The sequence below is a fragment of the Heliangelus exortis genome, chromosome 2, assembly GCF_036169615.1.
Source record: "Heliangelus exortis chromosome 2, bHelExo1.hap1, whole genome shotgun sequence".
NCBI classification, from domain to species: domain Eukaryota; kingdom Metazoa; phylum Chordata; class Aves; order Apodiformes; family Trochilidae; genus Heliangelus; species Heliangelus exortis.
In genome coordinates this window covers 80,762,574-80,778,548 of record NC_092423.1, presented here as the reverse complement: position 1 = coordinate 80,778,548, position 15,975 = coordinate 80,762,574, and the positions used below count along the sequence as shown (strand labels likewise).

Sequence of the window (15,975 nt, the reverse complement as noted above, 5' to 3'; positions counted from 1 at the left end):
CCCTCCGCCCTTTTCCCGGGCGTCACGTCCCACCACCGCCGCTGCCACCTCCCCCTCCGCCGCCTCCGCCTCAGCCGTCGCCGCCCCGGCGGAACTTCCGTTGCCTGCGGGCGACTTCCCCCCCAACCGGCGGGAGGAGGGAGGGGCGGGGGAAGGGACGCGGCCCCTGCACCGATTGGGCGGCGGCGGCGGTGGGCGTGCCGCCGGCCGGGCGATGAATGGAGGCGGTGGGGTGCGCGGGCGGATGGCCGGGTCTGAGGCTGAGGCTGGGTCTGAGGCAGGCGCAGGCAGGATGGGGCTCGGCGGTGGCGGCAGCGTCGTGTGCGGGTTCTGGCGGCGCCTGTCGGGCCCGGAGGAGCGGCGGCTGCTGGAGCTCCTCTCCTACGGGCTGGTGGGGCTGGGTGCCGCCTCCGCCCTGCTGCTCCGCTTCATCCCTATGCCCTACGGCCGCTACTCCTCCCGCCGCTTCGGCTGGCTGCTGCCCGCCCGCCCCGCATGGGTGCTGCAGGAGCTGCCCTCCCTCCTCGTCCCGCTGGGGCTGGCTGCCTGTGGCGGGGCCGCTGCAGCCGCCTGGCCCAACCGCGTACTGCTGGGCTGCTTCGTCCTGCACTACGCGCACAGGTGCGGCCCGGGGGTGGGGGGCGGTGTCGGCGAGCACCGGCGGGGCTGGGGTGCTTGGCACGGGGGGGGATTCCTTCGGGTGCTCCCGCTCGGGTTTACCCTAGAAGCGGGAGGATGCTGATGGCGGGAGAGAGCGGTTCTGTGGCAGGTCAGGGTCAATCCGGAATAGAAACTCCTGGCTGCGGGAATTGAGGTTCTGCTGCTAAGTAACGCCTATTATATTAAACAAGCGATTATTGTCTTAAATAATAATCACTAAAGTATTTTGTGCTTCTCTGCATTGAGACGTTCCGTATTTGTCAAGATCTGAGCTAGCAATCGCAGCAATGTGGCGCTTGCTGCTTTGTGTCGCTCTGGTGGAGCGCTAGGGCACCTTTGGAAAGTTGCCTAAAAATGCAGAGGGAGGTGATCTCCGTGTGCCGCATCTTCTGTTCTGCAACTCTTGTTGATGACACCCGCTTAAGCAATGACTTGACTTGGTAGTCTTAAAGACAGCGTGTTACAACAAGAAAAGTTCAGTTCGGGATGCTGATATAACAACTTTAATATTATGAAACAGTGTCTGTTTTTTCAATTAGGTAGTTCAAGCTATTTTCTAATTAATTATGTCTTTCAACAGCGTTATTTTCAGGAGCTGGACTCGATGTTCATGGTCTCTTCCAGCTCGGGGTATTCAGTGATTGATTAAAACGCTGGAGAAGCTGGGGATGAGTGTCCCATGTAGTCAATGGCATTTGGATACTTTGTAAAGATACTCAAGGAGAAGGGGACTTAGTTGTGGCTCTGAGATTTTGGTGTTCTCTTCAAGTAACTGACTATTCTTGGGTAGCTCTGGACAAGTCATTTTGCCACTGTGCTAATTCAGCAGAAGTAGATTTGTCAGACTAATTTTAAGCTGACCATGTAGCTGATCTGCAGTTATTTTCCAGTGCTTATTGTAAGAGGCCGTTGCTGCTGACCGTCCAGAGGTATTCCACATCCTCACAGGTGAGGGGGATGTGACTGGATTGCAAACCCCTGAGTGTCCCTTTTTGATGTTCTTAAGAGTGAAGAGATTGGCTCTGGCATGGAACCTAACTGAGAATCTGGCTGGGAGAAGCTAGAAATGCAAGGCATGGTGTTGCACAGAAAGCTGAGCTGTGCTGCAGTTTCTTTTTGTCAGTTGCTTATTGCTGGTGTCTGTCTGAGGGGCTGTTCTGTAGGTGAACATGGACTGAAAAAGGTCTCCATTGTCTAATTCTGTTTGTTGTAACGTAGCGGGCTTTAAGTAATCATATTAATTAATTTGTTACGCTTTTCTGAGTGCTATTATGCTTTTGCTGCCTCTGGAAATGCTTCTGTTAGGCAGTAGCTCCTGAGTGGCTGGAAAACGTGAAAAATTCTCAGGCTTCAGTAATCCTCCTCCTAAATCCTTTTAGATTGTAATTAAATTGATAAGTGATTAGGAGTTGGCTAGTTACACAGAGCACAAAAACCTTCACCTGCTTTTCTTGTTTGGAGCTCGTTTGTTTACTCTTGTAATCCAGGGGGATAGCAATCAAAATTCCTTTCCTAAATAGATGGCACTTGTGGATTTGTCACCTCTTCAGCAGGTATCACAGCAGGGTGTAGATCAAGATTGTCAAGGCAAAGCAATCTGTGCTTTTAAGTGATTGATTTTTTTTTTTTTTTTTTTTTTTTTTTTTTTTTTTTTTTTTTTTTTTTTTTTTTTTTTTTTTTTTTTTAGGGCAAGGAGGAAACTGATCTCAGTTGGGTTCATGTGTAGGGGACTGACTCACATCTCTGGAAGTTCTGGTGGATATGGTGTAGGGATTGTGTGACCTGGCTTGTTTCTGAAAGCTTGATGATATCTCTGTGGATTTAGGAACAAAGGAGGATGAAAATATGCTGTGCTCAACATCAGTTGCCTTCACTGCACTTTGCAAAGTAATTGTTTTGGATACGTATTCCAAAACTTGTGTCATAAGAGGAGAGGGGACTGATCCCCTAAATCCAATAGGCAACAAAACTAATGTTTAGGTGTTAAATCAAATATAACTGTCCTTCTGAACCAGGATCAAAGGCTCTGCTGAGAAGAGTGGGATAATGTAGACTATGGGTTACAGTTTGAGACAAGAGAGGTATCTTTTCTCTGTGCAACAAGTTTTTTATTTTCTTGCTCACTGTAGGTCACTCATATTTCCTCTTCTGATACGGCAAGGAAAACCCACACCATTTTTCACTTTTGTGCTAGCACTTCTGTTCTGTGTTTACAATGGATACTTGCAAGGCCGAAGCTTAAGCAACTATGCAGAGTACCCTTCGGGCTGGTTAAAAAATCCATGTTTCACTACAGGTGAGTTAAAACATGTTGTGAGGACATTGTCTTCACAGCTTTTTACTTTTCACTATAATTTTATAATATCCTCCTTCCTGTTTTACAACTGTTCTCATAATGAATTGTCTCTTTTGCTGTAGCTGGAAGCCTTTTAACCCTTTGTATTTCAGAACTGTGGCCTGACACTTCTTTTCACAATGGCACTGCTAGATAAGCTGGCTGTCATCACCTGTTTTTCAGCACCAAAGTAAATATGGATCATGTATTTTTTTCGGTATGGGAACCCAAGGCCTTAAATGGAACCATCAGCATACAGGTTGAGAAAAAACAAGGCAGATTTTACATATGACATGTAGATTAAATTGATATCCCTTGTTTCTTGATGCTGTGGGTACTGAAGGCTTATATACAGTCAAAACTAAGTTAATTAATGAAGTAAAAATCTGGTATGAGCAGCTGCTAAATACTGAGATACCACTTCTAATGCCAAAAGTCATTGATGTTATGACATTGAAATATTCATACATACATGCAGCAACCCATCCACCCTTGTAACAGGAGTGGCTTTTGGCAAAGAACAAAACTAGCCCACAAGGAAGGGGTGGAGGGGTTGATCATTCATAAACTCCTATCAGGAAGTGAGGTTACATTTATATTTGAAGCCATGCATATGATTATATGCATAAGATGTTTAGTGGCCAAGAATTGTCTTTATCCTATTTTTTCTTACCTAAGCATCTACTTTTGCCTGCTGTCAAAAACATAGTATAATTTTACAAGGAAATTTGTACAGACAGAATAAGTAGTTTTTTATCTTTATTATATTTTTATTGCAGATGAGAGTAGGGCACTGCTAGATGCTGTCATGACTGAAAGATTTAAATTTAAATTAAAAAATTTAAATTTTAGATTAATTTAAATCACAACAGATTACCTTGCAAAGATTAGGAGGCAGTAGTACTTGTGCTCTAAAAATGAGAAATTGAGATACAAAGGAATGACTTTAGTGGATGCTAGGCACTTCAACATACTTGAAATTCTCTTGGTACCTCTGAAATCTCAGTTTCCTCAAACTTGGATACAACAAGAAAACTGATGAAAAGGTCTGTTGATCAAAACTGTTGGAGACTGATGCAATGCAGACTTTTTTCTAGTGTTCTACTTTAGTACCTTAATCAAAACATATCTCAGTACTGTAAAACATCTCAGAGCTGTAAAAAATCCGAATAAGGAACTGTCAATAAATTCTTCATTACTCCATGCAAAGCACAACGAAGGGGTGTGATTAATCAGGTACTGCATGTTACAACTTAACACCTTAGCTCCTTGCAAAAATCACACTGCTTGGCTGCTACTTGGGAAACAGATATTACAGGCAGGCAGCTTCTCCCACACAGATGTACTGTCCCTAGAGCTGCTCCCCCCATTGCTTTCTCCCCCATTTCTGCCATGGCTGTGAACCTCCTCTCCCTCCCCCTCATGTAACATGTATTTCAGGAAGGGCAGAAATGTTTTCCCTGGTGGTCCCCCCTCTGCCTCCCATGAGACCCCTCACTGCCAGGTACCTGGGTCTCCCTGTCACACAAAGCAGAACCTTCCCTGATGTTCAGGGTTTTTGCAGAGCTCGGTGTGTGGGGAAGACCAGTGGCATCTGTTCATAGAGCTGTCCTGTGTAGAGTTGGCTGTGGGGAGTTACCCTAGACCTAGACCTAGGCTATCTGTGCATCAAAGCTTCCCTTCACAGCAACTCTGCAAAGCAGAGCAGTACCTGTAATTCAGAAGGTGCAGGTGATGGAACAACAGCACCTGGTCTGTTGTGTGGGGCTTTTTATCTGGCGGTACAGCAACCGAGCACACGGTGCCACCTCTGCTCTCCACACAGAAGAGACATGAAGAGAGCATGGGCGTTGTCCATGTCTAGATATTGTCTTGTGACTGAGGGATGTGAGTTAGTCAGGATCTCTTCCAATATCTATAGGCATCAAGATGCTCTAGAAGATCCTGTGCCTGCCTGGCAAGCCTAACTGCACAATCTGAGCTGAGGCATTGGTTTTCTTGAAGTGCCCACCAGGCGCTTTCAGTGCAGCTGTAGGAAAGGGCCTCCTGCTGTTGCTCTGTAGCATCTTGCACTGAGTATTGAAACCAGAGCAGGGAGGTGAGCCAGGCAGTAGTTAACTTTCTGCCACTGTGAAATACCCTGCAGAACAGGAGTATGTCTTTTTGCATGAGGTTCTATATGGGTGAGGGTGAAAAGAGCACTGGTGCAACAATGCACGTGTGCTCTTCTATTGCACTACATGGTTTGGTAATGTAGACCAAATGTCCTTCTTATGCAAGTGCTCTTGTAGTATGAACCTAGACCTTAATCCTCATGTTTATCCTGATCTTGAGTTTAATAGTCTCATGATGTTGCCTATGTTTACCTACACAGGTAACAGTCTCCAAAATTATGGTGGCATTTCAGAGAAATCAAAGGGTTTCAAATTTCCTCTCCTGAAGAAGAAATTTGCTATTCTTTCTAGAACTTATACTAACTTTTAGTATAGATTTTTCCTCATGCTAATTCTAAAGTAAAATAGTAGAAATACTGTTTACATTTAAGTAGAAGTAGTTTCTGCATTTTAAGAAATGTATTTTCAAATTGTCGAATAGGTAGAAATAACGACTTTCTTAGTTGTATGAATAACATGCCTTATTTTCCAAAGTAGCCTCAATCTTCTCTGACGGTTAGCAAATTTGTACATAATTACTAAGCTAAGAGAAACAAAGTATTTTTGTTGCTGGATGCAGCGTGGATTCAATATTCACTGGGTAGAGATCTCCTTTGAAGGAAAAGAGTTAAAACTATCAGTTTTACTAAATAGAATTCAACAGCATTTGAGTTTTTTACCCTGTGTTTTTGAATGTTGTCATTATGCTAATTGGTCTGTGAATTCCTCATGACATTGATTTAATCTATCTTATGATGATACAGTTACATTGTCTCTATAGTTGAAAGGTTTATGGTAGAATTTTACTTCAAAAGACACTTTCATATACAATATGCACACCTTGCCAATGGAAACTTACTGTGCTGTATGATCAAAAAGTTAAGAAACATGCTTGTTCACAGGGGTGAACCTGATGCTAGTTTTTTAATGTCAGCAGAATGTAACAGGCTAATCAAACAACATTTTTTTATTTGTATAGGTAAATATGGAGGGATCTTTAACACAGAGACCTCTTTTTTTCTGCAGTGCAATTATTTCATCATAATCCATTTGGAAGCAGAGTGATAGGTCCTTTAGGTAAAAGCAGCTTGTTTGAGAGGCAAGGTCTACTTATATCTGTAGCTTCACTTCAAAATGTAGCTGAAGTCTTGGTACAATATGCTCTGGCAGCTTCCTAGCCTTGCAACAGACGTGTTTACACATCTGGATATCCACTTTATGTGTCTTTGAGATGGTCATCCTACTGCATTTCTCTGTACTGAACAAGAACCTTCTGAAAGACTCAAGTTATGGATGTAGAAAGGCAAAACTTTATCTGACTTGTGAAGTGACTTTGCTCTAGAAGCACATTACTGGCATTTTTTCACTAATTTAAATAAAAATCTGTTACTTTGGAGGTGGATTTTAAACTGTCCAACAGATTAATCTCAAAACCCAAGTCTGGTCCTAGGAATAAGGAATGCTGCCTTCAAAGGAAGTTAATACAGGTTTCATGTAGCAGAAGACTCAGATTGTAAGGGTGAAAATAGTGAATTTCAATCCTAAATTCCTTATGATTTATCCCATGCAATTATGTCAACAAGACACAAATAAGAATGTAACAGTAATCTCAGTTTCTATGAAAAACTGGTTTAAATGGCTAAAGCATTTTGCTGAATGACACAAGTAAATGGTGCATACATTCCTTCAAAATTTATTCTTTTTACAACACAGAAGTCTACTGTGGAAACTGGTATATTGTCAGTAAAATAAAAAAAAGAGGGGCAGGAATGGGATGATGACCAAGATGTGCTCTTCTGGCAGGAATGAGAGGCTGTTTTAGTGTTTAAAATTTTAATGTTTTGGGTTTTTTATGTGCAAGTTAAGGAAATATGCACACTACATCTGTATACATTTTGGTAAGTCTAGCAACATAGGAGTAGTACTCTAAAGTTTATTCTTATGTAGAGATCTGTTGATTACTGTGAGCTCTGCTGACTGAAGAGCAGCACGTGGGACTGGGATTGTGCAGGATGTCACCAGAATTGCTTATACTGCTTACATTGCTACTGCTTTGAGATAAAATGCCCAATATGTGTTATATGGCTGTAGGCTGTTTTCTAAAAAAGCACTTTGGCTCACAGTATTAAAGGTTGTGTTCTGAATATTTCTCTTTAGGTTTTATAGGGTGGTTGGTTGGCATGGCAATCAATATTCATTCTGATCATATTCTCAGAAATTTGAGAAAACCAGGCGAAACTGGTTACAAGATACCAAGAGGTGAGTAAAAATGTTACAGAAGTCTGTATAGCAAAATAAGCCCTACCTCTTGTATGTGGAGAGGTGGAGAGAGCTGGGACTTTGAGCCAACAGGAGGCTGAGGGAGATCTTATCAGTGTTAATAAATACATGATGGGGGGAAATTAAGAAGAGGGAGTCTGGGTCTTAGTGGTGTTCAGTGACAGGTCCAGAGGCACTGAGAACAAAATAAAAAGACATGAAATTACATCTGAACATGTTTTTTTTTTGGTTTTTTTTTTTTTCTGTAAAGGTGGTCAGACACTGGAAGAGGTTGCCCAGAGAGGTGCTGGAGTTTCCAAGTGTAGAGATACTCAAAACTTGACTAGACATGGTCCTGGGCAACCTGGTCTAGCTGACCCTACTTGGCCTTGGGAAGTTGGACTAGGTGATCTCAGAAGGTCCCTTCTGACCTAAAATGATTCTGTGTAAAGATGACTTTCTAAAGTTTGGTGTATGATAGGGAACATAGTAATTTATTATATTAGAGGAATCTGGAAATAGCAGTTGCCTACCTCAATAAGTAATTTCATAGTGTGGGAAATATCTTAATTATTGTTTCTCATAGCCCAAGTATTGCAAGGGATCTGTTTCGTGATATTACGTGGCTTATGTGAGTGTTAATTTTTTGGCCAACTTTGACTATATTTTTAAAAAGTGGTAAAAATGCAACACAACATTCCATAGGTTTTATGAGAATCACCAGGCAGGTGGAGAAAAGAGATCTAAAATGTCATCCCAGTGTGGGGGCAGAAGGGGAAGTACTCTGCAGCTGTGTGGGGCTGGCTTATCTTGTGTTGTCCCATGTGTGAAGAAGGAGGGATCTTGGGTAATCAGAGGGAACAACTATTGCTCTAAGGGAAGTGCAGAAGTCCAGAGGAAGTCAGGCATTATAAATTCTGTCCTTCATGAGAAAATGGAGAATATGAAAGGACTTCTTAGGAAGACTATTGAGGTGTTAAGCTTTGTTGACACTTTTGGAAACATTAGACTCTCCCAGGCATATTACACTCTGTGAGAGCAGAAAAATAATGGTTACCTCTGAATTCTGACCTTTCTCTAAGTGTTTCATTTAGTTGTTACTCACTTTTAGTTTTGAATGAGATTTTTAAATAAAGCTGGAAGATATATATATATATATATGTGTGTGCGTGTGTGTGTGTGTGTGTGTGTGTGTGTGTGGCAGAAAACTTCTTTCTCACCAAGACAGTAATTTGAAAAAAAGGTGTAAGTCCAAGTGCCCATGTGAAAAATTAATATGAACATACTGGGCTATATTCAGTGTTCAAAAAATATTGGGAAGGAAATAAGTTATATGTTGCACAATCAGGAGGAGCTGGGTTTTTTTGGTTTTTTGCTGTTGGTGTTTGGGTTTTTTGATATTGCTTATCCAATTTAAGTACTATAATTCTGCTTCTCGTGTCACAAAAGTGAAGTAATTAAGGCAAAGTCAAAATATGTCCTTTATTACGCTTGGCAAATACTTGTTTTAGTCCCACTGGTAAAACATATACTGAGATGTTATCAGTTTGTACACAAACTTTGGAATTAGGGTTAAAGGTCCTATTCTATAAAATTCCCAGCAGGTGTGTACTGATTGTTTATGTGTAATTGGCTGCAAAGCAAATTTAAAATGGACTGCTAATTACTTCTTTCACTGAGTGCCAGGGCTGAGGCAGCAGACCTGATGGAGGGGTGAGAACAAAAGTGCAATGCAGAGAATAAATTTGGAACTTTAATTCATACTAATAGTATTCTCTGTAGTTGACTTAATTACTGAAATCCTTAAATTAAACATTGCATGCTAACTAATCTTATGAGTATTTTCTGGGACTCTTAAAAGAGAGCATTTTTTCTATTTTTACATATTTTAAAAAATTTTATTTTATGATTGAGACAGTTTGATATCATTGTTGCATAATAATTTACAGAGGACTGAACTCAAACCTGATAGTAGTAAATCTGCTCTTCTGTGATTTAAAGACAAAAAATTGAAGGTTTTCCTTAGAATGAGATCTGAAGCGATTCTCCATAGTACAACTTGGACTGAAAAGCACTGCCTCCTCTGCCTTTAAAAATTAAATACAGACTTTGATGCTAGAGCTCTAATTTGACTTACTGTAAGAGACAGCATTGATGATTTTAAGGGGCTTTTAAAATAACTCTATCCAACTTTCAGGAGGAATGTTTGAGTATGTCAGTGGAGCCAACTTTTTTGGAGAGATCCTGGAATGGTTTGGGTTTGCCCTTGCCTGCTGCACCATTGAAAGCCTTGCATTTGCAGTGTGCACGCTTTTCATCTTGAGTTCAAGGGCTAAACAACACCACCAGTAAGTATTTGTCTTATAATTTCTTTAGTCTCTATGCCACACTTCATTTCCATTTCACAAATTATGTCTCATCCCATAGGGATGTTGCAGAGCAAGTCTTGTGGAAGACTCAGCTACTGCCATGGAGAATATGATAGAGAATACTCTGAGCAGAATCAAGCACTGCAGAATTTCAGTGGGAGAGTACTCTGCATAAACACACACAATGTACAATGAGGTGGTCAAATTAATGTTTAAATTAATGTAGTTAATCCTGGATCTCGAGAGATTGTAGATGAGTTTGGAAAAAATTGTGTTCATTGATCATATACTATACTTCTCTTGCAGCTCAAACTTGTGTCTGTTACAACAAAATTTCCAAAATCACTCAAGCCTTCTGTAACAGGCACATTTTGTAGTCAGGTCTATATCATACTGTCTGTAGTCAAGTGTACAGACAATATGAAAACAGTTCTGGTAGATGATATTAAATAAAGTTTTTGCTTTGTAATTAAACATTGTGACTGCTAACGTACTGTAGTCATAATGGGACTTTTCTGCTAACAGAAGGATCATAGTTTGAGAATATTTGTTTTTTTCAATAGATTCTCTTTAAGGAACACAGTTCTAAAATAATTTTAATATACTAATCTTTTTTTTTGTTATTTTGATCTTCCTGCTTTGGTTCTCATGCTGGAACCTAGTGTCATAAGAGGAAATAAACATGAATTTATGGAAGAAAAAGGCTGAAAAAAAATGCCATTGCTAACAGTCCATTAGGGCAGCCTGTGTCTAGTGGAGTCTTGAAAATCTCCAGAAATGCAGGTTTACTTGCCTCTTCATTGTAGGGTGTTCCAGATCTGTATTATCCTCTAAGTGAACAAGTTTTTTTCTACTATCTAACCTGAACTTTCCAAGCCTGTTGCCCATGACTATTTTTTTGTTTTACCACCTGCTATTATTGAGCAGAGTCACAGAATGCCTTGGGTCAGGAGGACTTCTGCAGGTTGTCAAATCATCTGGTGTGACCTGCTCCAACCAGGGCTAACTGCAGGGCTCTACCTGGTTGCCTAAGGCTTCATCCAGTTGAGTTCTGCTTGTCTACAAGGGTGGAGGTTTCAGCACATCTGTGACAAAGCACTGGAACAGGATTTTTCTCATTCTTATGTGGGAAAAGGTTGTTTTTTTTTATCTTGATGTTGGAATTTTCCATGTGTTAACTCTTATCCCCTGCCATTTGTCTACTTGCTGTGCAGGAATGGCCTCGGCCTTCTCTCTCATACCGCTGTAGGTAGTGGAATGCTGGAATCAGATCTGTCTCAACTTCTTTTCCAGACTGAACAAGGCTGGTTCCCTCAAAGAAAGACCAGGGAGAGCCTCCATCCCCTATTAGATGCAGGAGGAAACATGTCAGCAAGGGGTGAGGGAAAGGTGGAGGTGCTTAATGCCATGGTACTGAGATGGTAGTGAGGGCATTCAGTCCCTCAAGCTAGGAGATGGGTAGCTGAATGTCTGTCCCACAATGCTGGAGGAGGTGGTCAGTGATCTGCTGCACCAGATAAATATACACCAGCCTAGGGGACCAGATGGGCTACACCCAAGGGTGCTGAGAGAGCTGGTGGGGGTGCTTACCAACCCACTTCCTCTCATTTATGAGCAGTCCTGGCTGACCGGGGAGGTAGCAACAGGTTGGAAGTCAGCCAATGTAAACACCCGTATATAAGAAGGGATGGAAGGGTAATCTGGGAAATTACAGGCTTTCAGTTTGACTTCAGTGCTGGGGTGGCTGATGGAGCAGATCATCCTGAGTACATTATACAGCACTTGCAGGAAAACCAGGTGATCAGGCCCAATCAGCATGGGTTTATGAAAGGCAGAACCTATTTGACAAACCTGATCTCCTTTTGTGACAAGGTGACCTACTGTCTGTCTTGGCTTTAGTATGGCATTTGTCACTGTTTCCCTGGAGAAACAGCCAGAAACTCTTTCTTGGAGTAGCTGGCAGCTCAAGGCTTGGGTGGGCATGTGCTTTACTGGGTTAAAAACTGGTTGGATAGTTGGACCCAGGGAGTTGTGGTCAATGGTGTTAAATCCACTGGTGGCCAGTCACGAGCAGCCTTCAGAGCATCGGGCATCCTTCAGAGCTCAGTACTGGGCCACTCCCATTGAAAATCTTTATCAATGACCTGGATTTATCAATTTACTCTTAGTGAGTTTGCAGATGACACTAAGCTGAGTGGACGTGTTGATCTGCTGGAGGGTAGGGAGGCTCCACAGAGGGTTTTAGACAGGCTTGATCGATGGGCCAATGCCAATTACATGAGTTACAATGGGGGCAAATGTCAGGTACAGTGCTTTGGGCACAACAGCCCCCACCAGCACTACAGGCTTGGAGAGGAGTGTCTGGAGAGCTGCCCAGCAGAGAGGAAGCTGGGGGTGTTGATTATCAGGCAAGCTGAACATGAGCCAGCAGTGTGCCCAGGTGGCCAAGAGGGTCAATCACATTTTGGCTTGTGTAAGGCATAGTGTGACCAGCAGGAGCAGGGAGGTGATCTTGCCCCTGCACTCTGCACTGGTGAGGCCACACCATGAGTACTGTGCAGTTTTGGGCCCCTTACTACAGAAAGGACATTGAGCTACTTAAGTGTGTCCAAAGAAGGGCAACAAAGCTGATGAAGGGTTTGGAGCACAAGTATAACAAGGAGCAGCTGAAGGAGCTGGGGTTGATTACCCTGGAAAAGAGGAGGCTGAGAGGACACCTTACTGCTCTCTACAATGACCTGAAAGAAGGTTGTAAAGAGGGGAGGGATCAGTCTGTGAAATGAAGCTACAAGTGACAGGACAAGTAATAGGCTTAAGTTGTGCCAGGGGAGGTTTAGATTGGATTTGAGGAAAAAATTCTTCACTGAAAGGGTTGAAACAGGCTGCACATTGAAACAGGCTGCCCAGAGCAGTGGTGGCATCACCATTCCTGGAAGTATTTAAGAGTCATATAGACATAGTGCTTAGGATTATGGCTTCATTAAGGTCTTAGTGTTAGGCAAATGGTTGGATCTGATGATCTTGAAGGTGCCTTCCAAACAAGGTGATTATGTGAATGTCTCCTCTTATGAATTATATATAAATAGCTTTTCCAGCTATGTGGTTCTCTTAATGACCATCTCTTGGTACTTCTCCAGTTTGTGGACATTTCTGGTGTACAGGAAGATGAAAGCTGGAGGCATTAATGCAAACACAAGCTCTTGATGGCTGAAAAGTGGAGAATAAACACTTCCATAGACTTGAGACTTGTGGCTCTGTGCTTGTTTAGCCTTCATCATTGCAGTGATCCATTACTGGACTCATGTCCAACTTGTCCACCAGGATATCCATATCCTTTTGTGCAGAGCTGCTATCTGGCCACTCAGTGTCTAGTCTGGACTTTTGCAGAGAGCCATTGCATTCCAGCTGCAAGGGTTTGCATTTCATTCATAATTTTGCTCCATTGTCTTAAATAACTCTTTCAGTACCTGTAGGCAACAATAACTGGTGCCCCTTTGTCTCTTCCTCACCAGACTAAGCAAAGCCAGGTTCCTTAGCCTCTCCTTGTATATTATGTTCTTCAGGTTCAAACTCCATGGTAGGTTTCCACCTGTTTTAATCCTTGACAGTGCTTTTTCAGAGATTCTTGATTTATGGAGTGTTATGTGAATATTGTTAAAGGAAGTAATTTGCACTACAGGAAAAATGCACAAAAATGGAAGGGGTGCAGAAAACAAAAACCCCAAATAAAAATAGAAAATCCATGTAAATTAAGAGATATTTTGGAGTAGTATGTTTAGTTTGAAAACCTTAAAAAATTACTGGAAAGGATAAATAGTATAATGCTGGTATTCCACAGCTACAAGTTACCATGAGTTGCATGTTTTGTTTTCTGCTTATTCTAGCTTTGACCCTGCAATTGGTCATTAATAATATGAATACCTGCATCTCTAAGGAGCTCAGATGAAGTGAATGTTTTGGTTTTTATGTTCAAGGAGCAGAGGAATAAATATTTTAAAACAAGAGTAAATGTCTGTGTTGTATAAGGCGGACAGACAAATAATAACATTTAGTAGTGCTATGCATTTATTCTTTTAAAATTGTCTGTATTTGAAAATAGTGATGATTTTTGAGGGGAATCAGCAGTCAGGCTAGTGTAATCTTTGTCTCATTCAGTTTGATTATCCAAATCCTGACTAACTGAACGTGTTTTTATCTGAAAAGGATTGTTGTTCCCATATGTGAAGTATCCCTTGCTTCCACATGAAGTCATTATGCAATTTGACATGTTATCCCCTCTAATGTTTTTGGTTTCTTCCCCCCTCTACTTGTAAAATGCAAATACTCAGAATATGTATGTTTTTTAACAATGGTCTTTTCCTTCCCTGACTGCTCTTACCACCTCTGTCAGTTTGATTTCCCATTGCAGGCAGTAGTAACTTTGTTTTGTGATTAGATGTTATTAGGATTAACGTGGTATATGATGGTTTTCTACCCAGACAAGGTTACAAAGCCATTTTTCTGTTTTTTAGCCAGAAAACATATGGATTAAATTGAGCACATTGTACAATCACTTCAGACTCAATACTCATTAGATTTCTGTCTCTGTTTTTCAGATGGTACCTTGAGAAGTTTAAAGACTACCCCAAGAACCGAAAAATTGTGATCCCATTTATTTACTGAACTGTGCTTCTAACACTGCATTTGAAGTGGTGGCCCTGTTGTAATAGCTAACACCTCACAGGTGTTGGCATCTTAACAACCTACTCTGATCATCACTGTGGCAAAGCCTTTGCATCAGTGCTGCTTTTAGTTACTGCTTTTCCTTTTAATGAAAATTCAGAATCTAATGGATGTGGTGAAGAGGAACAAAAATGCTTTTCCAGCAGCGGAGCACCATCATGAATACATTATGCAATACATCTGGATTCTCATCATGGGAAGTACTCTATGGGACTTCTGGTACTTCCTCTTCTGCCTCTGCAGGTTTCTGCTGCTTCCACTTGACCTGGTCACACTGTCCTGAGGGTTGTACCATGACCCCAATTGCCCTCGTTGCAGCTGGATGGTGTGTTCTGCTGTTATTCTTTGCCTGCATAATACAAACGGGTTGATCTTTTCCTTGCTTTCCTAATCCTCTCTTCCCTCACCTGGATTTCCAGGAGAACTGATTATGATGCAGACCAAGGATATTAGACAAATATAGTCACTGTCAGGTGAGAGACAGTGTTATTCCTCTTCCTTCTCTTTGCACTCTTACACTTATGAACACTCTAGATAGTATTTTATACCATTTACACCAACTGCTTTACTGCTACCTTTCCCAAATAATAGATTAAGATTTTCATCTACCTCTGAAATCTGGGAACTATCTCAATATTCATCATGTGTTTTCTCACTCAACATTATTTTTGGAAGGAATAACTATTTGGGATACTTAAGCCAGTTCTAGCACTGTTAACAATTGTGTAATGTTTTCTATCTTAACTTATAAAAAAAATCCTTAAGATTTTTACAAAATTCTTACTATGCTGTTAAAAAAAAAAAAAAAGAAGTGCCTTCCTTCTATTGGTAATGGTCTAGATGATTTTATATTTAAAAATGCTGGGGTTTTTTAGTGCTGCTCATTTTATTAATGACTGTTCTCATACCCCTACATTTTTCTCCCAGAGGGCTCCAAAAAAGTTTTTGAAAATGTGAGGGGATTCCAGACATACTTTTGAGTTTCAGGCATATCTCTCCTTTGCGTGCTTGTAATATTAAAGAAATTTTTAGGATTGCTGAAAAAAATCTAAAATTCTTCAGAAAACTTAAAAAACCAAACCAAAACAAACCCCTCCTCCCCCCCACCCAAAAAAATTAAAAATTCCAAACCAACAGTGAAATAATGATTTTTAAAAAACAACCTCTCCTATTACCATCTCCCATCTCCAAAAAACCCACCAAACAAAGCAGCCTTACCACAAAACCCCAAAACTCTTCTGTTAATAAACTTTGAAAATTAATGGAAATAAAACTTTTGGCAAGTGTCTTCTGATCTGTTTACACTGTGTATGTTGGGTTATGTTGTTCAAAACAAATGGATAATATCATTTGGACAGATGCTGAATTTTCCAGTGTGGTATTTCAGTAAACTTTGTCTAAACCTCAACATTCTTTCTTTGCTGATGAATACACTAGTATAGTACTCGATATATCTGATCAAATTTACCTTTAAAAT

The 15,975-nt window shown here is 41.2% G+C and overlaps 1 protein-coding gene across 2 annotated transcripts; it reads left to right on the top strand.

Annotated features, from left to right (window-relative positions):
• Positions 1–114: 114 nt before the first annotated feature.
• SRD5A1 (steroid 5 alpha-reductase 1) lies at positions 115–15,771 on the top strand. Of its 2 annotated transcripts, none has more exons than XM_071736717.1 (5): positions 115–621; positions 2,790–2,956; positions 7,306–7,407; positions 9,605–9,755; positions 14,372–15,771. In XM_071736717.1, the coding sequence occupies exons 1-5, from the start codon at positions 215–217 to the stop codon at positions 14,436–14,438; spliced, it is 894 nt and encodes a 297-aa protein (XP_071592818.1). In that variant the 5' UTR covers positions 115–214; the 3' UTR covers positions 14,439–15,771. The 2 variants fall into 2 exon arrangements, with proteins under 2 accessions (XP_071592818.1, XP_071592817.1); XM_071736716.1 differs by lacking the exon at positions 115–621 and adding an exon at positions 2,426–2,547 and having other exon boundaries at positions 14,372–15,241.
• The last annotated feature ends 204 nt before the right edge of the window (positions 15,772–15,975 follow it).

What these genes read in the sequence shown, in the direction of transcription:
- SRD5A1 (XM_071736717.1), top strand. Translation starts at nt 215, where the DNA reads ATGAATGGAGGCGGTGGGGTGCGCGGGCGGATGGCCGGGTCTGAGGCT. An exon ending in GTCCTGCACTACGCGCACAG is followed by an intron (nt 622 to 2,789) that starts GTGCGGCCCGGG and finishes TGCTCACTGTAG; the next exon opens with GTCACTCATATTTCCTCTTC. An exon ending in TGGTTACAAGATACCAAGAG is followed by an intron (nt 7,408 to 9,604) that starts GTGAGTAAAAAT and finishes TCCAACTTTCAG; the next exon opens with GAGGAATGTTTGAGTATGTC.